Source organism: Eptatretus burgeri, chromosome 5 (genome assembly GCF_056783735.1).
Source record: "Eptatretus burgeri isolate ZD-2024b chromosome 5, Ebu_testis_v1, whole genome shotgun sequence".
NCBI classification, from domain to species: domain Eukaryota; kingdom Metazoa; phylum Chordata; class Myxini; order Myxiniformes; family Myxinidae; genus Eptatretus; species Eptatretus burgeri.
In genome coordinates, this window is record NC_140965.1 from 22,544,647 (window position 1) to 22,570,515 (window position 25,869).

Below are 25,869 nucleotides of genomic sequence, written 5' to 3' on the forward strand. Positions count from 1 at the left end.
CGACTTCAAACCCACTGGTGGGACTCAAACCCACGACCCGGAGTCCACGACCCTCGTCCCTTGCTGCTCGGCCGCCACACTATTCGGTCACCACCATCATGGTGAGCCCACCACAAATTACCGTAGACCGCAATCGCCGTGATCCCACAGAACCCTCGTCGACCACCACTCTGCCGTCGCCACGATCACCCCGGTCTCCGTCCTCTCCTCTTTCTTTTTCCCTTCGGGTCCGAGCGATTTATTTTCTTGGCCCGCTCGCCTCCGATTGGACGGTGGGTTGTCAGGCGACTCGTGGCGGCCTCCCGATTGGCCGGGCCGTCTCAGGCGATCCGTTCGTGATTCGTCAGGGGGGCGTGTCGAGCATGCTCATGGCCCGCCCCCCCTGAGAGGCATTCCTCCTTCTTCAGGCGACGTGCCTCCGGATTGGCGGGAACGCGGCGTACTTCGCTCGCGCTTTGCCCATTGGCTGAAGTGTCGTGGGAAAGTCGCCCTCTGTGCGTGATTGGACAAGGGGTGGAGTCGGAGCTGAGGCAATGAAAATCTCCACCCACGTACGTGGTTGAACGCACGTGGGCAATGGCGTCGGTGTTGTTATCGAGGTTGTTGGTGATTTAAAAATCTTATCTATAAAATAACTTCGTAGCGCACGTACACTTAATTCCCATTAGACACAGGGAATGGATTCTAACTATACACATATACTTAACGAAATAACTGATCTACGGGGACTCTGGCTGTTGTGTGCGATGGTTTCCAGATTCGTAACAATATCTCATCGAAAAGTAGGCCCTCCGTTATGGCCATCTCTGATTGGCACTAAGACGGCTTGCCATTGGACCATGCTGTTTGGTGGTCAAGACGGACATTGGATGGGAATCTGCATTGTTGAATGGGCAATGACGCTTTCGCCATGTGTACGGCGGCTCGTCATTGGTTGGCGCTTTGCGAACGTTGATATGGATGCCTTGAGTGTGAGGAGATTATAAAGGCACGCTGCTCTCCGCTCTGAAACAACTAATTCTGGTCGGGTCCCCGTGTCCAAATCTCGCATTACCTCCCTGGTGAATTAGTTACCCCAGATAAGGCCTATGCTCTCAACGTTTCCACTATGTATTGTTTTTGGATGGCTGAGTGATTTAGCGTTGGTTACCGTCTCCCGTTTATTCGCGGAAGCGTTGGTTACCGTCTACCATAGCAAACCAGTGTGGTGAAACTCCTGTCTATCAGTAACATACTATGTCTAACCAATGGAGAAAGAGACAATTGAGCAGGTTGGAAATAACTTTGTTGAATAGAGCACGTCATTACATTACTTGTCGAACTACTTTAAACTTTGTTGATGAGGTATGGTTTTCGGTGGGGTATGGTTTTCGACCCCGGCCTCACCCATACATGAGCCGGACGGCTCGTGCGTATCGAACAAGGTGTAAGGTGCGGTGAGTGGGAGATGCAATGTGGTGTCGTAACGTATAGTGTGAGCTCTGAAAGTGCGAATTAATGAGGTGTATGTGCTGGAAGATGCAAAGGTATTTGGTGTTTGTGTGAAAGATGTGTCAGAGAGAAAGAGAGGTCAGTTCTGCTGGCTTGGAAAGTGCTCGTTCTGCCTGGCACTGTGCAGCACCCTCTCAGCTAGGTGCTCCACTTGTACTGCTTGGCGCTGTGCAGGGCCTGCTCCACTTGGTGCTCTGCTCATTCCGCTTGGTGCTGTGCTCACGGAACTTGATCAACCCGGCCAGGTTCTTCTCTCAAGGAGGTGAACGCCACACAATGGAGCTCAGCACTGACTCTTTATGCTGGACTTCTTCCTTGGCTCTCAACTCCCGACTCTGCACCCAGCACAGACTGACTGACTCTCTCTGTGAACTGTTCCATCGGGGTCTTTATTACCCTTCGTACTGTCTCCAAGCATGTCCGCTCCTTGGCATCGAGCTACGCCAATTCGCTGGTGCGCTGTGATCCAGTGGTGTTGATTCATCCGAGGAGCACAGTGGGTGGGGCCGCTGGAACCTTCAGCGGTGCACTGTGGACGATGCTTACAGTGATGAAATGGTGCAGTTTGGAGGACCCTTACAGTGCTGAAATGGTGCAGTGTGGACAACGCTTACAGTGCTGAAATAACGCAGTGTGGACGATGCTTACAGTGCTGAAATGGTGCAGTGTGGAGGACCCTTACAGTGCTGAAATGGTGCAGTGTGGAGGACCCTTACAGTGCTGAAATGGTGCAGTGTGGACAACGCTTACAGTGCTGAAATGGTGCAGTGTGGACGATGCTTACAGTGCTGAAATGGCGCAGTGTGGACAATGCTTACAGTGCTGAAATGGTGCAGTGTGGAGGATGCTTACAGTGCTGAAATGGTGCAGTGTGGAGGATGCTTACAGTGCTGAAATGGTGCAGTGTGGAGGACGCTTACAGTGCTCAAATGGCGCAGTGTGGAGGATGCTTACAGTGCTGAAATGGTGCAGTGTGGAGGATGCTTACAGTGCTCAAATGGCGCAGTGTGGAGGACTCTGTAAGCGTCCTCCACACGCTAATATGCTAATAAATTACGCTAATGGAGGACACTAATAAATTGGTCCTTGTCACACACCCAACATGTCCACCAAGTTTCATCCGAATCCGTCCACAACTTTTTGAGAAATCGTGCTGTCTATTAGTTTCGCCTGATCTCTCATTGGCGAACAATCACTAAAAATTATTATCAGATCCGGATTCGGATCTTCACAAAAATTGAATCAATTCATCTTTGTCACCCACCCAACCTGTCCACCAAGTTTCATCCGAATGCTTCAACTTTTTCAGATATCTTGCTCACAGATAGACAGACAAACAGACAGGGGTGAAAACGTAACCTCGGAACATAACCTTGGTCCACCTTTGGTGACTGATGTAATAATTTGTACATTGACTTCTGCTTTACTCTCACAATGCTGTTCATCATTCATTCCATAAAAGTGTACTCCATTGAGATCACTTTTCAAAATAGTCGGCCAGTTTAAAGAGCAACATGCTGCTCGATGTACCTGTGTATTCATACACAGTCGAGTCTATTTATTCACATTCAAGTACACCGTGAGAAAGTCTCCAGCCATTTGCGCTCATTCATTACGGACTTTCATCCACCATGGGGCTCTAATGTTATACAGAGCCGGACTGAGCACGGAGAGGTGAACGACAGCTGCATTTTGAGAGTGATGGGCACAGGACTCGATTCTTGTTTGTTCATCTGTCCGCCTTTTCTTCGTGGGATCATATTATCAGGTTCGGTGGGTCAGCCTCGGCCGCTCATTGCTTTGTCTGTCATTTAGAGTGGGGAAAAATTAGTCGGTGGCACGTGGCAGCATGTCCCTACCACGATCATTATGTGTGTCTGGAGTTGCTCCCAACGCCTGTACTCTCTCACATACATGATTTAAAGGTGGGCCCACAAAGACCACCCTTCGTTAGTAGTTGGGTCTCCCTGCTAAATCATGTGTCTGTCACACTGTTGCATTTTTTTTCAGCCCCTTCTCATCCGCGAGTGGATGCGACACGCTAAACTTACCTGTGATTGAAAAAAGTAAATCGAGCAACTACTTTTTTTGAAATTTTGAACGTTCGGTGTTACTTTACTACGTGGATATTTATTTGCATATGTTTCACTGTACGTGTACTCGCGTATTTAGTCGGATTTAATGAGGCAGTATGGTTTAATTTGCAAGATTCTGTTGCCAAACTGCATTGTCTTACTAAAGGTGGTCCTTTGGTTAATTTTACAGGCGAGACCGTTCCGTTCCCACGGCGTGTTTGAGCACTAATACGTGCTCCTGATATTACGGTCGTTCCCAGAAAAGCTCTTGTTAAACCTCAACCACAATGGTCGGCCTCACCAGCAGAGGAACCATCACAGGTAAAGTAAAGGCTGTGTGGAATGTTGCTCGTTTTGCCAGAGTAAATGCCTCTTCCTGAAAAATTACCTTTGCATGAATGTGAGAGACGCTAGCAAATCGGCCGAGTCATGTGATACCTTCTTTCGGTCCTCCCAACACATTCTGCACAACTTTGCACACTGAGCTGCTTCTTATGTTTCGATTTTTATCTCCGGTGGTGTCAAAGAATGTCGATGCTTTCTGGTTCATCCTCCAGCAATGAAGGACTTGTTCCGTACTTCAACTGTGGAGTTTAGCCTTTTTTCGAAGAAGGCACTGTGCATTTAGCCATCAGCTGTGCGTGATTACACATGAATGAACGTCTTCTTGCATTGCACGGAGAAGAACATCTGTTCTTACTTGATTCACTTTAACAAAATAACTGCTCTGACATCGGGATTCAGGAAGGACATCTTGTGTAAACATTTGATCTTTCGTTCTTCAAGTAAATTTTATGATTTGTAGGTTCTGGTACAAATCGTATTATGAAATGGTCGGCATTCATCACTCATCAAGTTCCCCAAATGGATTATTATCTCTTGGGAGAAAAGTTATTGATGAAGAAGAAGAGGAATAAGAATAAGAGGCACAAAACCATGTCTCACCACCAAACGCACCACTTTCAAAATGATGTAATCCACTCCAGATTGCTCGGAACACATGTACAGAAACCCCGAGTAAGGAAGTCAATCCGGGTGGCCTGAACATATTTCATGCCTTCCAGATGAGGATTGTAGAATGGAATGATGAAAAAAACTTTCAAAGAAGCTGAAAATACTTGTAAATGTACATGCGAGAAAGGGCTGTGCCTCTACACGATGAAGCAGTTGGAGAACTTCCTGAGCAACTCGTCCGAAAAGTTGATATATTGCACTCTGTATTGCAAAAACTACCGAAGATGTGGGCCTGTGAAAAGCCGAAGGTTCATAGACATTGGGTTCTCCCCAAACCTTCATGTTTCTCAACACCAATGGGAAGGTCCGATCTGAGGCTTGTGAATGCACAGGGTAACTTTAAAACGATATTAACTGTTAATCATGTATAGGAGGACGGGGTTATGGAACGTGGGAGTGGGATTGTTGTGGACTGTGAGTGCTGTTATAAATACGGTTTCTATATATTGTTTGGCTCTGGGGCCACAAGGAAAATTCTACGAGACTTTTGCATCTATTGGTGAAAGGAGAAGTGTGTGTGTGTGTGTGTGTGTGTGTGTGTGTGTGTGTGTGTGTGTGTGTGTGTGTGTGTGTGTGTGTGTGTGTGTGTGTGTGTGTGTGTGTGTGTGTGTGTGTGTGTTATAATCACAGCTGCTGCTGGGATGTATTAACACGAACAGTAATTGGTATGAACCCAACTCTTCTTATCCACAGATATTTCTCATATTGCTATGTTTCCGTGAGTCCGATTTACATTCAGGAACACAACAATTATGGTTAACCGTTCTAAAATTGCTACTCAATCATTCGGCTAAATGCTGAAAATTTTGTTTAAAGGTGATTTGAATCACATATTTCTCGCAAGCAAAGGCAGGTTAAAAGTGCCCATCGAACAGAACGAATCGTCCACTTTTCCACCGGTACTTCAGAGGCCTCTGTCTAGCCATCCCCAAAGCAGATTCCTGGCCCATCCCCATCTCCTTGAGATGCTGATCAACCTGCTGCAACCACGAGGCACGTGGTCGGCCCATTGGCCTCCTCCACTCACGAGGCTCCCTCGATGAGAGAATCTGGTGAGCAGGATCAGCATCATGAAAACGAGCCACATGTCCATGCAGCCGCAGCTGACGCTCACGGACTATGCAGGTAACAAATCTTATTTGAGTCTCTCTCAGCAACCGCTCGTTGGACAAAGTCCGACCAGCAATGGTCAAGGATTCTCCGAAGAGACCTGGTACCAAAGGAATTAAGTCTCCGTCTCAGATCCTTGGTCAGTCTCACATCCATAGAACAAGACTGGAAGCACCAAGGACCTGAAGATTTGGCACGGATACCAAAGATCCGAGGAGGTTTACCTCCTCACCTGGATATGGATTGCCTTTGGCTCACAAGGAGCTCCTGTGCCTTTTGACAGGTTTTGTTTTTAATCCCGCTGGGTGTCCATATCATACACCATCATTACCAGAAAACCTAGTGGGGGAGACGGTTTATTCGCCGACAACCCGACCATAAAACAGATTAGTATAGGTTTACATGGTACTTGTATGCAAGTCAAAGATCTCATCTGGCTTGACCTGATATGAAAGGCCTCGTTTAGCATTAATTAGTCATTTAGAAAGTCCCGTATTGCTTTGGTCACGATTGAGGAGATGCGAAGGTTTATCCTATTTTGTTTTTGTTTTCTTTAGTTTTTTTTTTTATGTACCTGTAGATTTTTTTTTTAGATATTGTGAAAAACTACTGTTACAGCTCGACAGCGTCATTGCGCTATTGTTCCTTGTTTGGTGATCGGCCCAAGTATCTTGTGAAAGATTATTGCGGCAATTTGGTTGTAATTATTCCAGTATGCGGATCTTGTCTGAGCTTGAATTGATGTGTGAGATCGCAGTATTCGAGATTATACATGATGTCTTGTTGAATGTTTCCTATAGTGACTGCTTGTTGAATCGTGTTTGAGTTTCTTTCATGTCTTTGGGGCATCTTATCACAAGTGCTAGTTGATAATATCATGTCCAACACTGTTGATAATGTGCTCCTGGGAGCATTTGAAAGGCAACGGAAACGCATCAAAAGGTTGGCGATGATGACAGGTATGACTCGATCCCAGAAAAAAGTCAAATGAACCTTTTTCCCCTTTGTCATCGGAACAGTCGGTGCTGCCTTATAACGGGCTGGAAACCTCTGCCTGCCATGCAATGTTAGCTCTCGTACGAGCCTCGACACTGTATCCAAAAAAAACAATGTCATCTGCACTGCTTGGAATCTATCAACAAAATAATTCTGATCATTTGCACTCATGATCTTTTCTATATGCTTGCTGATCTCCTGCGTATGTGCTGTGCCTTTTCTTATCGGCCACGTATGCAGGTCCGTCAAACATCCGCTCCTCTGTGTCGGTCAAAATTCCTGAGTCCTTGGTTGTTTAACTCCTCCATGAGCCTCGACTGTAGAAAAAAAGGTATTGATTTATAACTTTTGTGCCGTGTGAAGATTGATTTTGCGTAAGGTTCATTATTTTAGCTGAAACAATTTCAGGGTGCTGTTTTATAGCGCTCTTCTAACTGCGAACAGAATGGACGTGACCACTTTGGCGCCTTCAGTGATTAGTGAGGGAGCAGAGTGGTTGTCAGTATGGGGTAGTTTGGGGCCAGCACAGTGTAACGGAGCCCACATTACTGGAGAGCTCAGCTGTTCGACTCTGTTTTCACTGTGCCTGGCACTGTGCCCAGCTGTGCTGCACGTTGCACAAGCCAGTGAGAATCCAGGATGCCGTTGTGAAGCTAAACCTCTAGTGTGTTTCTGTGCTGTGCCGTCCTGCCAAAATTGATGCAGCCATGAGAGCGGCACTGTTCCCACACTGTTTCGCATGTACTCCCAGGCCTATCATCCATGGTAGATCTCTCTCTCTTCTTCCTTTCCCTTGACAGCCAAATTAACTTCCTTGCAACGTCAATCGCATCTTCATGCGTGTTCTCTCGGTGTCTTGCAGACAGAAGCAAGCCATGTCACAGCTTTACGTCTGTCATGTTGCGAAGTGACAGCTGTAGTTAGCTTTGGCGCCTGCACCGACAGGAAACACTTCTGGGTATAGTGTTCACAAAAATCCATTCTGGGAGGCAAAAGGAACTTGATCCACGTATAAATTATCCAAGGCAAGAGGCTGTTTTGTACCCTGCCGTCCGAATGTTGCTTTTACGTCTCGTGAGTGTATTTCTGTTCCGGATGCTTTTGCGCAGCTAGATTTTATTTGGGATACGAGTTAGTAGAGGTTGAGTTTTCACATCCTGTGATACACAAGCATGTCGGCTGGCCTCATTGGGAGAGTGTGGGAATTCGGTTGCACCGGTGAGAATATGGAGTGACGGTCCTGAGATGTCGCATTTGGATAGAAGGCTGTTTTGGTGAAGGAAGGATTGTTTGCATTGGTGGGGCTGTTGAGGAAAGATGAACGATGTTATGAGCATGAGGGGCAGAGCCAGAGGAAAAGCAGAATGGGAGAAGTGGTCATGAAGGCCTCCAAAGCAAAATCTATTGCATGCTAAGTGGACACTGTTTAGTTTGATGCATTTCCAACTTCAGCAAAATACTGGCAGGCTTCTACTGTGGAACAGACTTTCCCTTTCATTATTTGGCAGTAATCGTTCCTCTGATAGTATATCAAATGATGTTCTTTGTCACAAAGGATGTGACAGGCCTTGCTATGCTTCGGCTGCCAATAGTCAGTACTTGTGTGGATTAAAGGGCTTGTTAGCTCTGGATGGCATTTTCCAATTTTTCTTCATTTTTGTGGTGACTTTACATTGGCAATCACTCATTTTATGAATGAACCAATTTCATATGTATGTGTGATCTGAAAATGTAAGGGTGTCGTGTTGGGATGAAAAATAATATATGGAAATCCGGTTACTGGCAGGATAACTGGGTTAATGGTGAACTTCCCACTGGCAACTGTCTTGTCTTGGTTTGATAGCTGATGAATACGATCTGACTGCAAATTGCTGTCCTGGTGTTTGTTTGTTTTTTTTTGTCTTCAGTCTGGGGTTCCATCACAGAATCCATTCCAACTTCATTCAAATGCAACGTTAAAGCAGCTATCCTGTCTCTTCCTCTCGTCTGAATTCCAATGCCTTTCACAAAGAGTAGGCCATTGTGTGCCATTACCTTGGCGACATTCCAAATGCCTTCCTCCTGAATATCTGGTCATTTATGGTCAAGAAATTCTTCATCTTCCTCTTCTTTTATGGCCACAATCATTCCAACGTTCTTACGGGGTTGGCTGGGGGAAGCTTAGCCCAAGTTTTTCATGAATCGGCTGGCCAGGCCTGACATTTGACTACGGTTAGGGTAGGAATTTGGAATTTGTTCATCGTGCCGGCGATTGCTCTGTTACTCCTCAAAAAGGACACCACGGGGTCTTTATCGCCCACCAACTCACGCTGGCAGACGGGATCTCAGTTTAACGTCCATCCAAGTAATGGCGCACACATTGATGAATCACCCTGCCTGTGAAACACCAGGATGACAAGTTATAGCTGGGCCGGGATTCAAACCCAAGCGAGACAGCTTATAGGGGAGTGCAGGTTCCTCTAGGCCATCCTGCCAGCCCCTCTGGCCAAATAATTGCTCTCCTTTATCTTAATGGTGCCTGACGACAGATTCACATCCGACGAATAAGGCCAACAGATAGCGCGATCTTCAAGACTACGGATAGTACAATAGTAAGATCGATGCGATGCCTTTTCGGATGATTATTTTTTTTTTTACCTTTATGTCTTTGAGGGAATAAAAACAATTGGAAAAATAATCGTTGGAATCATAATAAAAAGATTCCTGCAGAAACTGTTTAAATTAATTCCCATGAGCAGTGGGTTTTCGATAGCAGACTCTAATCCTGTAAGTGTTTCGGTAAACAATTGGTTCTTAAAGGCTCGAGAGGTTATGATTTTATATCTTGGGCAAAATGAGAAAATTAATGATGAAGCACTGAAAGCTTGAGTTGTGGACTTGTATATTTTGTATAAATCGAGGTTTGTCACCTCGATAGAGTTGTTCTGGCAGGCCAGTTGAGATGGTGTTCTGGGCAGCTGTCACTGGCCTGACGACAGTGAGGTCTGAACAGGACAGGGTAGTTGTGGATTTCAACCAAATGTGTATACCTGTTGGCAATGACGGTGTTGGTTAAGCTACTCGCGCAGTAGACGTCTCCATTCCGCTCTTAAAAATAAAAAAAATAAAAAAATCGACGACGCAAGATAATTGTTTTTTGTGATTTTTTTTCAACCACCGTTTCATGTCTTCATTGTTGACTCGATGCAAAGCTCAAAGAGCATGACATTGCTACAGAATGCAGAAGGTTCTCAAAGGCCTTTGCATTTGGATCTACCAAGAGGTGATCACATGATTTGGCAAAAGTGACAGTCTTTTGTCTGTACAGTTTCCCATGGATGAACCGAGACGGTCTAGACAAACTATGTTTTGAGCTCGCTGGCCATGAGAAATGCTTGTTTTTTTTTTGTTTTTTTTTGAAAGGAAGTTAAATTGTTTTGGCGACTGACTCCCATCTGATCATTTTACCACTACGTTGTACTTAGCCGTGCCGTTGGCTTTCGCAGATTATAACATTATAACGTTCACAAGTTTCAAACTCCCTTAATTTAATGAGCTTTAACACTGCTTCCGTAAACAAGCCCCATGTATCCTGGATTGATAGCTGTGGCCCATAATTTACCCTCAAACGATTATTTGAGCACTCGGAAGAGAATATTCAAGGTGGGGTTTTTTTTTTTTTCCTCTCTCGTTTGTCCCTCGAAGGAGCCACCCTTGAAGCCTGAATCCGGGTCATGGCTTTTTATTACATGGGTTACGACGATGCCACAGAAAGGGCCCTTGCCCGGTGTGAACGAGCCTTATCAGCCTGGGAAAGCTGCCCGGGTAAACAAGAGTGGCATGGAACTGCCAGCGGGATAAGGCGATGCTCTGTGATAGGTTAGAAAAAAAAAATCACAGAAACAACGAGTGACGGAGCACGCCGGGCCTACCCTTTTGTTCACATAGTTTGAGGGGAAATATATACCCTGTTTGCCTGTTTGCTGTATTTGGGCATATTCTCTGGAACAGTCGAGTTCTGCAAGGAAATACTGTTTCCTTTGGTGCAACCATTATAAACGGCATATAAAATGATTCAAGGAGAAAGAGGCCAGCTATATATTATGCACACATGGTGGGAGGGAGGGGGGAGCAAATTGATGAAGAGAAGTAAGGAATTGGGGATAAAATGGAGGCAATGTTTAGTTGGGAGTGGGGGGGGGGGTGGAGATTGTTTGGGGGAGAGAAGCATTAAGGAGACAGATATGCATGGGAAATATGGTGAAGACGAACGGGGTTGAAATCAAAGATTCCACCGGGCCACAGAGATCTCCAAAGGGTCGTAACCACGACCACCACCCAAAAGGAGCCGTGTGCAATGGTCGTGTAGATTAGCAAAAGCTCCGCAGACAAACTGCACTTCAAACGGTGCTGTTTTCAACTTGATGCCGTCATCAGCAAAATGTACATACGGCAAGTTTGTTATTCAAAGATGATGCAGAAAATAAATAAATAGAACCACCAATTTCAGCTCTTGAGACCAGAGTACATCAGAATATCAAGGCTTCAAATCATAAAACATCTTTAATGGCAAAGGAGGAAAGAAACAAAGGTGGAAATATAAGTTGTTATTGGAACAGAAAGTTACATTCCAAATAAGGACACATGGACATCCAGACGGATACATGAGACACTTTGGAGAGAGAGAGAGAGAGAGAGAGAGAGAGAGAGAGAGAGAGAGAGAGAGAGAGAGAGAGAGAGAGAGAGAGAGAGAGAGAGAGAGAGAGAGAGAGATAGAGATAGAGATAGAGATAGAGATAGAGATAGAGATAGAGATAGAGATAGAGATAGAGATAGAGATAGAGATAGAGATAGAGATATAGATAGATACCAATGAATGTGATTTCAGAAATGTCAGGAGACATGCGTGTTGTTATCACCGAATAGCTTGGTACAATGGTGTCACTGCCGTAAGGCTGAATTATTTATAATGGTCGCAGACTCGCAATGTTATCTCTCTATCTCTGCCTAACATGCTGACGGTCATCCATTACAAGCTCCTGGTTTTCATTGTAACTCTTGTGTGACGTACGTTTTGCCACCGTGTGCTGCAGGCCACACTAATTTTTTACATGAAACGAGGAGCTGTTTCAAGCAAGGATACTCGAGGTCCCCCTGCCTTTTGGGTGGTATGAGATGAGGAATCTTCCTGAGTAATATGAAAGATAAATCTTGAACGGTTTTTATACACCCGATATATATATATATGTATATATCGGGGCGTATTATGTGATACCGGTCGTCCGTCTGTCCGTCTGTCCATTTGTCCGTCCGTCCATCCGTTCCTGTCCGCACTCTAACTCCCAAAGTTTTCAACGTTCACGTTTTATATCTGGTACATAGGTACAGACTGTGGAGACGGTGTGTCGCGACATCCGTTCGTCATCTAAAGTGGTTGCCATCGCAACCAGGATGCTGTTTTCCGTGTCGTAGCACAATTCTGTATATACCTTCTTGTTCGGGCGTATATTGTGCTCACTTGAGCTCTTGTTGAAATATCGCATACACAAAGGTGGACAGAAGATCGGTCGGTCGGTCGGAGCTCATTTTAATGTCCCCAACCTTGGCGGAGGAGTGGGGGACAAGTGCCTGTTGCTTGGAGGAACCCAGAAAGCTTATAGTTTGTTTCTCGCAGTTTGTGTGATGACTTGTGTATCAGTGTGTGTAACCAGGTAGCGCTAGAACAATTAATGGAATCCATCGGGATGGTGCTTGGAGATTATTGTTTTGGTCTAAACTGGCAAGTTACTTCATCACAATCAGATTGTGTTTGTGTGTGTGTGTGTGTGTGTGTGTGTGTGTGTGTGTGATTTTTGTTGTTGTTGCTGCTGGTGGTTGTTTTTGTTTGTTGTTTGGTAAAACCAAAGCCATTTGTTGTTTTATTTCAAAACACTACGTTCACGACATGCCCAATGCACACAGTCATTCATGGTCGTCGCTCGTGAACAAATTTCCTGTTACAGGGTTCCTTTACCTTTTCTTCGTCCTGCTATATCATGGATGGAAATGCGTGACACGAGGTTACATAAGGTGACCTTGTTTTAAAGAGTAGTTTGGAGTGTTTTGATCATTATACCGATTAGTTACGCATTCTTGTGATGGCTTTGTCATCCTGTGGGGGTTTGCACATTCAGAGCAAAAAATGGTTTCAGCACACGTTTACGTGTAACTGCGAGAAAAAAAAATATTATATATTGAAATACTCCATGTTCTCAGCAAATGGACACAGCCAACATCGTTCGTGGTTATTTTGGTTATAGTTCATTGACATGTTCTGTGAGGCTGGTAAGAGATGGACATGTTCGGGATACTTTGAAGTGGCGGAATCAAAAATCGAGCCGTTTGACACTGCATGTTATATATCGATAGGCCGTTATCAAGGATTCAACAAAACTTTTTGTAACTTAGGACCAAGGTGATGCCACCCATTGTGTTGTGACCCCATTTTGTTCACTGAAGATATCACCGCTCTTCTGAAGCGTGAAAGCTTCCAAAATCACAAAATCACACAAATCATGAAAAACACCAAAAAAACACAGGCTCTAGGCCAGAAAGCCACCTGCTGCTGCGTCGCTGTGCCTTTGTTCCTTTCACACGGCCCGAAGCTATATTTACCAGGATGGAATCAACAATCCACCGTGCTGCGCTATTCACCCGGATATATGGCATCAGTCTCTTGAGAACCGGTGGAAGGGTAGAGAAGCTGTGGGAGAGGAGTGGGAAGCTGGATGTGGTGGCAAAATTCCCTCTCACCCATTTATTTCCTTGAATGTTGATGGGACCATCGATATGGGTGGGCAATGGGTGAAGGGGCAAAGATAAATAATTATATTGTCCCACGTATTCATCCATGATTCAAATCGGCAGGTTTGCTGACACACACACACACACACACACACACACACACACACACACACACACACACACACACACACACACACACACACACACACACACACACACACACAGACTGATTGATGAGACGAACACAGCCACTGAGCTTACGGTAAGTGCCGTCTTCCGGTGGTACTCTGGGTACAAGCAACGTCACAACAATGGTGTCGCCTTTCTCACCTCCCCTAGCGGGGAATTTCCAAAGAAATGTCCTCCTCCCCATGGATGCCAACTTGTGGGGATTGTCTGTACTCTTATCCTTTTAAATGCTGAACATCTAGTAAGGAAGCAGCATGTACCATTAAAAATATATATATATATATATATATTTGGTATGACTCAGTCGGGGTTTGAACCATCGAACTCCCAGACTCGGAGCAGATGCTCCAACCTTCACACCATTCATCACGAGACCTGATGAGATCTCGTGAGAAATCATGGAAGATATTCCCATTTCCTACAAGCAGATTGATGGCATCCTGAAAGCGACACCAAAGGCTTGCCCTTTCTTACTGAGTACGAGTCGGAGCAGCATTCCTCAGACCGGCCTTCACAACATATCTGCCATTTGTTCAAGTCATTTCGTTCAGCTGACTTTGTGGTTAATTTGTCAGTTTCTCAAACACAACACAGACCTTGTACCTCAGGAGGCAAAAATGACCCAACGGGTTTGCATGAGGAGCATGGCCACTCTGATAGTGCAGCAACTACTGTGACACCTTCAGTGAGCAAAAATCTGATTTTCTGTAACGGCGCTCTCTTGTCGGGGGGGCAGCCATTTTTATAGCACGATTATTTGCACCACACACGAGGAAGTACGTCGCGTATCGAGTGGTCAACTAATGACTCACACTAGTTCCTGCGATATTGCACATAATGCAGTTGTATTACACACACACGCACGCACGCACGCACGCACGCACGCACGCACACACAACTTTGAGTGAAATTAAAATTCACTTTCTTTGTTGACTCATCCTCAAAGTTTGTCCAAAGTTTTGTGCTTTCTCTAACTTTCCCCATCTCCCCTTCCTTCCAACTTTGTGTTTTTACAACCTCTTGGAATAAATTTGGCACATGTAACTGGACGTGGAAACCCCTTTGCCACATTCTCAGCTTGCGGTCGTGTGGGTATTGATAATACCATGAGTGACGTGATGCTCGCACCGTTGTGCAGACATTTATCCATCACATTCCTGCACTATAGGATTAAAGGCTTATGTGCACAGCATTCCCGTAGTTCAGATTCTGAGAAACTGGCCAAGACCACCATGCATTTATGTGCGGAATGGGCAAGAGATCAGATAAGGAAAGCACACAATACCCCCGTGGAGCGTGTTTCCACTTGGGCATCGTGTTCGGTATGCTTTGTTTTCGATTGTCCTGTGGCACAATGCAACGGGACAAAGGCAGGTTGCGTTTGCTACGGATGCCCGAACGCCAAATGGGAGCACGCTGTTGACCTGCAGCGGTTTCCAAGCAGAGTCTCGGTGTTTAATCAGGGTGTTCCCATACACTTGCCGTATGAGATAATAAGGGCTTTTACAGCTTAGTGAGTATTTTGCGTTGTAATAGACGATTGCTTCAAGAAACGGCGTGGGAACTGGGTTTGCGCCAAGCCGCAAGGTCTATTATTTTGGCCCAGCATGGAACTTGCGAGTGACTCTTGGTGACTTCACAAAAGTCTCAGCCTGCGTGCCTTTTTCTTCATGCCTCCCCCTCCTCCTCCTCCTCCTCTCTTTCTTCGTTTACAATCTTTCCTCCGTACCCATGCTTTCTTTGCATCCATAATCGAGCCTGGCGTTTCGATCCAATTGCAGAGTACAGATTCTCCGCCAGTCGAATCTCCCTCACATCCTCCCGTGTCCTTTCCTCTCACCGCTGCACACTTTATTCTCATCACCACCTGCGAGCGTAGCTGCATGTGATTTTTTTTTTCTTTCTTTTCCAATGTGCTGCCCTTTTCTTGGGTAATTGTGCGCAGAGGTGTGAGAATTGCAACCCGCTTCCCATTCCACACGTCCTGTCTGACGAGTCTTTCCCTATCGTGGTCAGGGCAGCAGTTGCGTTTTGCCTGCTTATTGAGATAGTGACACTGAGAACCCAAACCGCACCACTTGAGCTTTCCGCATAGCCGTTTCAAACACCGCTTGATTCCCGTAAGGAAATATTGCCATTGGCTAACATTATTGTGGGTTTGATATTTTTGAATGTGTGAGATAAAATGATATTGTTTGTCTTGATTGAAGATTTCACACCGACTTCGGTAATCCTATACTGGGTTTGGTTGGGTTTGTTTTGCTCCCTTCGAGATCTTATAAATTGGAGTAAGGCTCTAAATGATGTCGGCAGCTGTTTATCGTGAAGGTGCACATCCGTGTCATTCCAGTGCTGTAATGGGAACCACTACATGAAAATGACGAACAAGGATATGGCACGGGCTATCCGTCGGAGAGCCGAGATCGCTTGGGCCAAAGATCTTGAGGAAAGCACACATTATACTCAAGAATCTTGTTCCTTGCTGCCTCAAAGTTGTCCTCAAGCCGAAGCAGACAACGGTTCTCATGGTGAAGGAAATTCCTCATTACTTTATTGCTCTTGCCTGAAAAAGCAATGGATGGGCTAGATATAGTGTTGGTACTTTGAAGTACCAACACTGTGTCAAGATATTAACTCTGGCGTCTCCATTTTAGATTGGCAAAATAATGTGGGGCGTGAAACTGAAGGTTTGGGGTGGGGAGACAGTGTTGAGAATGGGGATAGAGGGGAATAAGAAGGTTGGGAAGGGTGAAGATTCTGTTGTGCATGTGTGCGTATCACCTCTCAACTGGAATGGTGACCATGAACCCCTGTGCCACACCAGCACTTAGGGAAGGGTCCTAACCAACAGGGTGTACCTGACACACATCCATCCTGTTTACCTGTTTAAGTGTGCACTACCAGTTAAAAAGAAGTTCAAGTTGTAGCCAGCAGGAAAGATATCGACAGCAAATGGACAATCTGGCTCAGTTGCAGTCTGTGGAACATACAGGGCAGCCCATTGCATAAAGCAGTGTCAGCTGCCACACTGCTATCCGCAGCAACAGTCGGCCTGCATCGGCTTTATGTATCGTGAATAACTAGTTTTGCTGGTGAAGGCTAGTGTCGACCTGCGTCAGTCGACAGGTGAAAAACGGATGAAATCAACAGGATGTTCATCGAGGTGTACTGGCCGCCGTGGGAAGCAAGGAGAGGATGACGTTTCAGGCATCAGCCCTTCATCTCTCTTTTGCTCTCCAGGTTATCCTTAACTTGGGTGTAGGTTGAGAATTGAAGATATTTGCATTTATATTAAATCTCAACGCACTGTCTCATTGTTCCCACCCTGCAGCTGTGACAGGAAGAACACGCAAACTGCGCTATGCTCCGGTGTGCAGCTTTGATGAAAGGGACTTTGATGAAGATTCCTTGCACTTCCGCAATGGCACCCGCCTGCAGGTGGAAACGGTAAGGGTCGAGAGCCGTGCTGGTTCCTTCTTTATTTATAAATTTTGGCTGTGGTGGAACAAGGAACCTTCGACTACAAGAGTTAAATAAAATAAGTGGCGATTATATAATTGTTCTGAACGTAAATGCTTTAAATTTAACACAAAATTATTCCTCGTATCATGTAGACACCAAGTATATTTGTATTTGCAGTTGGGTATTTGATTCTGCATCCCAAGAAGACATTGTTCTGTCCAATCAAAAAGTAGTTTAGTAATAAAAACAGAAATGCTAAGTTCACTTTCATCGTCGCTTAAAAGCCACTTCGCTCCATTTATTTATGCTTGGTTCAAACTCACCATTATACAGGGTGACCTCAAAAAAGTTAGCTCTGGGAAAAGTTTAATAACCTTCACAGTTTTCATTCAATCCCTCTCATTTTTCAGAACTGAATTGACTTAAAGGAAAGTGTATCTGGCAAGTTTCTTGAATCTGTGACATTTACACGCCATGTTGTGGACACCTGAACAAAAGTCATTCTCTGTGGAACACTATCGGTGGACGTATAACGGACAAATTCGTTCCTACAAACAAGGTGCCTGTTCTGCACACGCTTTGTGATGAGGAAAGCACTCGGCAAGTCTCAAATTCAAAAGTTTGTGAAAAGAATTATACAGCATGGCACAGTCTTGAATATGAATTCACCAGAGGAGGCCACTCTGGCCGACCACAATCAGGAAGGTCGCCCAAAATATTGCTGTCGTTGCCGACTAGGTCGCCCGCAGGCCCAAGAAATCTCTTTGGCACCGCTTTCTGGAGCTCAACATCAGTAAAGAAAGCTTAAGGGGCATTCTGATAACAATGCAAACATACAAGTCCTCAATAACTTTGCTCGACATGTGGACCTCTGCATTGAGCAAAAATGGTGCCCATTTGGGGCACATCATCAAGCATCAATGTCATCAGTAATTTCATTGTAAAATTGTCAAATTTCTTTGTAGACAACTGAAATGTTCAGGGATATCTTGACTATGAGTGAGTAATATGATCTGCAATATTTTTTTGTTTTTTTAAGTTTGATTGGATAATATTAAAGTTATTAGTCTGGCAGCCATTGGCTAAAGTGTGTTTTGGAGTACATACACAATTTTATTGCAGATTCTGGTGACATAGACTATACTAAACTCAAATCTGAGTGATGCCACTTTGTCACGCTTGAGCAATTTTTTTTAGGAGCAAAATTCAAAATGGCCGCCATCAAAACCGTTTTTTGGCCTAAACTCAGCCAAAAATCGAGATATGAACCCGATTTCAGTGGCAAACCCTATGTTTTGGGGGTCAAGGAATACACTGATATGTTTAAATAAACCATACAACTCAATAATAGTCTATATTGCAATTTTTCTATTTAGATATAATATTTTGACTGAAAAAATATCGACCGAACTATTTTCAGCCGTAACTATGCCCAAAATTTAAGTGGTAAACAGTATATTGCAGGGGTCAGGAACGTGTGGCTCGCGAGCCAGGTGTGGCTCTTTTGATGATTGCATCTGGCTCGCAGATAAAATTGGAGTTTGAAACTTTGAAAGCCCAATATTTCTCGTGGAAGCTTTACCTATAGTTTGAATGGTGTCGTGCTTCATTCACGTGCAGGGCTGAACTTGGCAGAAGGAGAGAAGAAAAAACGCCTCCGAATTGGCTGAAGCGGTTTTTGTTTCGTCCAGTCATGCGGCTGAGGCGACTAGTGATTTCGGTTCCTCCAATGACGTGCCGCCACCGAGACGCGTAGCGGAATTCATCTCGACCAATCACGCGCCACCGCTGAGGCGACAGCATCCCAGAGTTGGCCGGCCACGCCGCACCTCTCGAGTATATAAGCCCGTGCGCAGGCCAGCCAGACTCACTATTTGCCAAGCCTCAGTTGGGTCAACATCTCCCTCTCTCTCATTTGCTCAAAGCTAACCCTTCGACGAAGAAGATTGCGAAAAGAAAAAAAGATGAGGAGTATCGTACATTTCAGGACGAATGGGCCGAAGAATTCGCCTTTGTGGAGAGAGCAGGTTCTGTGGTGTGTCTAATTTGCAATGACAAAATTGCATCGATGAAACGGTCGAATATAAAGCGGCACTTCGACACGCGCCATGCTACCTTTGCATCAAAATACCCTGCGGGAGACAGCAGAAAGAAAGCGTGCCAAGAGCTACTGAGCAGGGTGCAAGCCAGCCAGCAGCAACTCCGCGTATGGACCCGGCAAGGTGACTATAATTCCGCTCGCTTTGCTGGATCTTTAGCAATAGTGAGAAACGGAAAACCATTCACAGATGGCGAGGATGCTAAAACGTTCATGCTGGATGTCGCCAATGAACTTTTTGATGATCTTCCGAACAAAGACAAGATAATCAAACGGATACAAGACATGCCTCTGTCGGCAAGAACTGTTCATGATCGTACCATCATGATTGCAAACCAAGTGGAGGAAACGCAAGTGAAGGACATAAATACAGCGCCGTTCTTTTCCCTGCCTTTGGATGAGTCAACAGACGTAAGTCATTTGTCACAGTTCAGTGTGATTGCAAGATATGCTGCTGGTGATACACTGCGCGAAGAAAGTCTTGCTGTTCTGCCAATAAAAGGGTCCACAAGAGGTGAGTATTTATTCAAGTCTTTCATGGAGTTCGCTCAAGAAAAAAATCTACGAATGGATAAACTTATCTCAGTGTGTACTGATGGTGCTCCGTGTATGGTGGGGAAAAACAAAGGATTTGTGGCGCTTCTCCGTGAACATGAAAATAGACCCATCCTAAGTTTCCATTGCATTCTACACCAGGAGGCACTTTGTGCTCAGATGTGTGATGGGCAGCTTGGCGAAGTGATGTCGCTGGTCATTCGTGTGATCAACTTTATTGTTGCCCGAGCCTGAAATGGTCGCCAGTTTAAAACACTGCTGGATGAAGTTGGAAATAACTATCACGGTCTGCTTTTGCACAGCAATGTGCGTTGGTTGTCAAGAGGGAAGGTGCTTAGCCGTTTTGCGGCTTGCCTGAACGAAATCCGGACTTTCCTTGAAATGAAAGGGATTGAGCATCCTGAGCTAGCCGAAACTGAGTGGCGCCTCAAGTTTTACTATCTCGTGGATATGACTGAACATCTGAACCAGCTCAACGTGAAAATGCAAGGCATTGGAAATACAGTGTTATCCCTTCAACAAGCCGTGTTTGCTTTTGAAAACAAACTGGAGCTCTTTATCATGGATCTTGAAACAGGTCGTTTACTACATTTTGAAAAACTGAGACAATTTAAAGATGCATGCACAGCAAGTGAGCCCACTCAAAACTTTGATCTCCACCAGTTAGCTGGCTTCACATCCAGTCTCCTACAGTCATTCAAAGCACGCTTTGGAGAATTTCGTGAGCACACTCGTCTTTTTAAGTTCATCACCCATCCAAACGAGTGTTCACTGAACACAGCCGACCTGAGTTACATTCCTGGTGTCTCAGTCAGAGATTTTGAAGCAGAAGTGGCTGACCTGAAGGCCTCAGACATGTGGGTGAATAAGTTCAAGTCACTGAATGAAGATTTGGAAAGAATCGCACGACAGAAAGCGGAGTTGGCGAGCAAGCACATGTGGACAGAAATGAAAAAAACTTCAACCCGAAGACCAGCTGATTATCAAAACTTGGAACGCGCTTCCTGTCACATACCTCACACTGCAGCGTGTGAGTATTGCTGTATTGACCTTGTTTGGATCTACGTCTGCATGTGAGCAGTCATTCTCACATCTTAAAAACATCAAGTACAACCTACGATCACGTCTAACGGATGAAAGCCTCAATGCTTGCATGAAGCTTAACCTCACCAAGTACCAACCAGACTACAAAGCCATCAGCAAATCCATGCAACACCAGAAGTCCCATAAATGGTGAGTATTATAACAACATTATTAAAAAGAATAAATTCAGAGGCTTATTATACTCACATTTAGTTGAATTCAGTCTTAAAATATATTATATGGCTCTCACTGAAATAGATTTCCAAATATTTTGCTTTCATGGCTCTCTGGGTCAAAAACGTTCCCGACCCCTGGTATATTGTATTGTAACAGTATATTGTATTGTATTGTATATCTTTATTTCCAACAGTACAGTTGAGTAATACAATGATTAGGTAACTACAAACTATAATTAATTATATTAACACATAACCAAATAAACGTAATAAGCAAGGTTTACACAAATTTTACACAAATTCAAATCCAAAAAGGGGTCTGTACATGCTATCAACTATGAATACACTGATTGGTTGCTGATGAACTTCTTTCATACTGCTTTCACTCAATCTCACATACAAGACAGCTGCATAAATCAAATAACTAGTGTTCACTCAAGTTCCACAGCTTCGCTTGCTGATACAAACTTTGTTTGGTCGTTCTGACATTCCTCCATACCATGGCAGCCACAGAACAATGAACAGGAGAGCCTGGCGGCAGAGCAACTACATCTATTCGTTGCACAGGGTCACACTGAGCTGCACCCACACCTGATCATCTTGAGAACATTATCAGGAGCTCTGATGACATCCGGAGGCAGAGACACAGGGAGCAACATGCTCGACACTTCTTCATGTGACCATCCATGACTCGTTGGATCGATCAATGGTGGGTCTGGATCTAATGCAGCCCGCCATATTGCTGCCTGCAAGTGCGTCCTGAGAACATGTTGGATGAAAACCACAGTGGTTGGTGGTAGAGTTTTTAACTCTGGTGCTGATGTCAGCTTCTTGTTAGCCATCTTTGAAGACCAGACATCAATCGAATAGCTGACATGTCTTCTGTTTCCTGGGATCCATAGCAAGCAGCAAAGAAGGCAGTTGCTTCAGATATGACATCTGGTAATTCTGCATCAAGATCACCAAGATAATTAAATTGACAACCATCTTTGAGGTGTTTCACAATTGTGCCTTTTCCGATACCCCACAGGTAGGCAACTGTGTCACATCCAGACACCACATGTGCTGCCAGAACTTGGGTGACAATATGTGCATGCTTCTGCACTGTCGCCTTGATGTCAACAGATGATCTGTCACGACTTGTACCAGCCATCACAAGGTTGCATGCCAGTTCCTTCAGTTGGTAAAAATGCAACAGCAATATGAATACATCTGTGTCGTCTGAAATTACCCGGATACTCGGAACTCCTGATGAGGCTAGAAGGACCATTTGTTGTACCATAATAACATTGGCTTCTTCATGAGTGGTTCTTAGGTAAGGCCTCTCTACTACTTGGTATTCTGCAATTTCCATAGGTACAGACCTGGTTAGGTCCAGTTAATATGAGCTTTGTGTTGGTAGAAAATGCTTCAGGATAGTCTTTGATGAAGCTGCAAATTATATTTATTAACTGGACTTTGTTCTCTGTCACTGCCAAACGATCTTTTGTGCAGGGAGTGGCGTCGTCAGATTCAGCTGGTGTCGTCGACTGGCATCTTTGCCTGCACGAGCGGTTCGCGTGACTTTCTTGATGCTGTTGTCATAATACCGGTCAAAGACCAAATACGTATCACATATCTTCAGCTTATCTCTCAAATAAGAAAGAAGATTCTGCACATAGTCCTCTACTGTTCCTTCCGATGGCCATTGAATCACCCACAGCATAGCACAACCATCTACAATGATTGCTCCATCAGCTGGAAACATTCTGTCAGACATCTCTACCTGCAATTTCTGCTTCAAGACTGCTTTCGATTTTGTGATTCGCATGTCACCGTTATCTTCAAACATAGAAGGCGGTACTGGGGCGAGCTCAAACTTCAGGATATCTTTCAGGTTGATGTCCCTCACTGCCTGAAGGCCCAACACTCTTGAATATATGAGCGCCGTGTCATATACAGGTGTTTGTCCGACCTTTATCTGCTTTCGGGACACTGCCATCGTGACTACTTGTTTGCTGAGCGGCTTGTTGAAGCTGTCTGGCCATTGCTCCTCATACTCCTTCATCTGCTTGACTCCTATGCCAACAGAAATGTCAGCGTTGACAATGTTTGGACTCATTCTTTCAGGTCCAGCTACACTCATTGGCTGTTTACTGGCACTGCATTTCATGAGACTATTGAGCAGGCAAGAAATGTTAAGCTGTGATGCCATCGTTCAGTTCAAGCGGATTCAAGATCACAGCTGTCGAACGTTGTCACTAGAAAAAGACAAGCAGAAATGTTCAATTGTTGTTAGATCAATATAATGCAAAACAATCACGAAATAACTGTATGTCTTATATTAATTGTTCTGAAAGTTAAACACCCCGATGCATTCTTAAATGGAAGACATTTACAAGGGGTGATGAACAAATTAATCATTTCATTTATTTGTAAAATACATGTATAAAAAAAATCAGAAAACCTGTTCCCACCCTGTGTACTTTAAACATCATCAACACAAACGGTTGCTATGGTATCAAAACAATCATGATATGAAGATACAAAAACGTCTTGCTTTCAAAAGAAAATTGATTAGTCTACTGATAACAATACTTTACTGTTAATTAACACACAGTTTTGCATGTTTCTTGAAAAAATATCCAAGCATATATAACTTACTTGATCTGTTGACACAGTTCATTGATCTTCATGGCAGCCATGTTTTGTCACAACTGTACTGGGGAAAAACTGCTTTGTGAAAAATTATTTTTTAACACTTTTCTCGCGATACCATGAAACTGAATTGGAATCGTGCTACAGCTATATATAAACACAATAAAAGCGCAATAAAAGCACATCAGCAACCTTTCAGTGTCTTCATCGCATGTACCCCTTGATATTATTTGGCTCAAGCTTTATAGGTCTAAATTTCAACAATTGGTTCATAACAATTTATTACAATTTTAGTCAAAATATGGTATCTGATATACCAATATTGCAATATGGACTATTTATATGGATGATATGGTTTATTTTAAACATATCAGTGTATTCCTTGACCCCCAAAACATAGGGTTTGCCACTGAAATCGGGTTCATATCTCGATTTTTGGCCGAGTTACGGCCAAAAAACGGTTTTGATGGCGGCCATTTTGAATTTTGCTCCTAAAAAAAATTTCTCAAGCGTGATAAAGTGCCATCACTCGGATTTGAGTTTAGTATAGTCTATGTCACCAGAATCTGCAATAAAATTGTGTATGTACTCCAAAACACACCTAGGGTAAAATTCCAGTTCTGCATCCAGACTATATGAAACCTTTCCCTGGGGCACACTTTTTTTGCGGTCACATCTTACCTTTGTTGAATTTTGTTTAATGTTTCCTTGTTAATCCAATTTATAATGCTGCTGTTTCATATTTATATTGTGATCTTCATCCTGTGATGGCATCACATGATCAGTTCAATTAGCATCTTTGAGAATGTGCTCCCCCCTGAGAAGTAGACCAAATTTGCCTTTTTATTCGAGAAAAGCAAAAATTCACTCGGTCCTCATAAAGTGGCCAGGTCGTGTGAACATTGATTTGAAGGGAGCAAACAAGAGTTCAGCAACTATAAGTAGAAAGGTGTAAAACTGAATTTTTTTTCCAACTTTTAGCCAGCTCCTGCATGTCTCCTCCGCAGGATTACAACACATACTGTATATACCCACTGCATAAACCCTTTGGCGGATTATAACCCTTCATAAGTACTGTTCTCAAATAGCACACATGTGGCACAACTAAAAGACATGTTTAGCTGAACAACAGGTGTGTGGAGAGGGGGTTTATAACTGGCGAGTATACAAAAACGGGACGAGTTTATGTCGGTTGAAATGAGACGGAGCATACACAGAGAAGACATGCTCACACGTGTCATAACCCGCCAGCACTTCAGCACTAGTACACATACATGGGCGAGGATGCACACACACAGACCATCGGGTTCATATTCAAACTTAGTTTTGTTCTAATAATATGATATTGTAACGTTTGTTCATGTTGTTCGTCCGATCCTGTTTTGTTCCCGTGGATGTAATGTGTGCAGGTTCCTCCACAGATGCCTGAAAAGGTGGACCTCTTCTTCTGCTGTTCCTCTTGTGGCAAGGTGTTCTGGGAAGGCTCGCATTTCTCTCATGTACTCTCCCAGTTTGAAGATGTACTCCAAATGGGCTCAGACTCTTTCTACGAATGTAGCAAGGTCATGAACTAACGGACCCCTGGCGTTATTCCAAGAGGACCCACGACATATTTTCACCATCCCTTATCGGCCTCGTGCTGACGTGTTTTTTTCGTACAATGCGAACCCAATAACTTACCGCATCATCTCGGCAGTAAGACGGAAGTTTCCTTGTTTACCACATTCAACGGGTTCTCACTCCTTTGGATGGATATCTAACCTCATTGCCATGGGTTCGAAGATTCACACAATCAAAGTTGGCCGGGTCATCCTGTAGATTTCTGATAACATGGTCTCGTGTCAAATGCACGTGCTTCTGGGTTCCATTACAGGAAGTGGTTTGCTTATTTTAAGTGAGAATAACACTGCATTCGGTTGTGGTTACCACTGTGGTACGGTATTACTCTGCTGATTAAGGATAACACCGATGGGAATTTACAGGACAAAGACTTTATATGATAATTTGACAACCAACAATAATTATTTTATAACTTTATCGGGTGACATGCTATATTAAAAAGCTATTTCGGTCACATGACTTGCATTGTTTGAATAACATAGTTTTTGTTTAATAATTTGTTTCAACTGTGTTTACTTTCTTCGAGCAATTTTGTTTTAAAGGTAAGCTTTTGATGTTGTACAATTTGTTGATTTGGCGTTAACTCTCATGTGAAAATATT

At 44.1% G+C, this 25,869-nt stretch overlaps 1 protein-coding gene across 5 annotated transcripts in view; it reads left to right on the plus strand.

Annotated features, from left to right (window-relative positions):
- Positions 1 to 25,869, plus strand: part of EXD3 (exonuclease 3'-5' domain containing 3) — a 182,462-nt gene that overhangs the window by 156,507 nt on the left and 86 nt on the right. For all 5 annotated transcript variants that reach the window (XM_085881039.1, XM_085881040.1, XM_085881041.1 and 2 more), the window contains 3 exons: positions 15,988 to 16,165; positions 16,969 to 17,084; positions 25,058 to 25,869. The exon at positions 25,058 to 25,869 is cut by the window's right edge and continues 86 nt beyond it. In XM_085881039.1, coding sequence (XP_085737165.1) covers positions 15,988 to 16,165; positions 16,969 to 17,084; positions 25,058 to 25,222 — 459 coding nt within the window. In that variant the 3' untranslated portion in view covers positions 25,223 to 25,869. The remainder of the gene's footprint in view (positions 1 to 15,987; positions 16,166 to 16,968; positions 17,085 to 25,057) is intronic.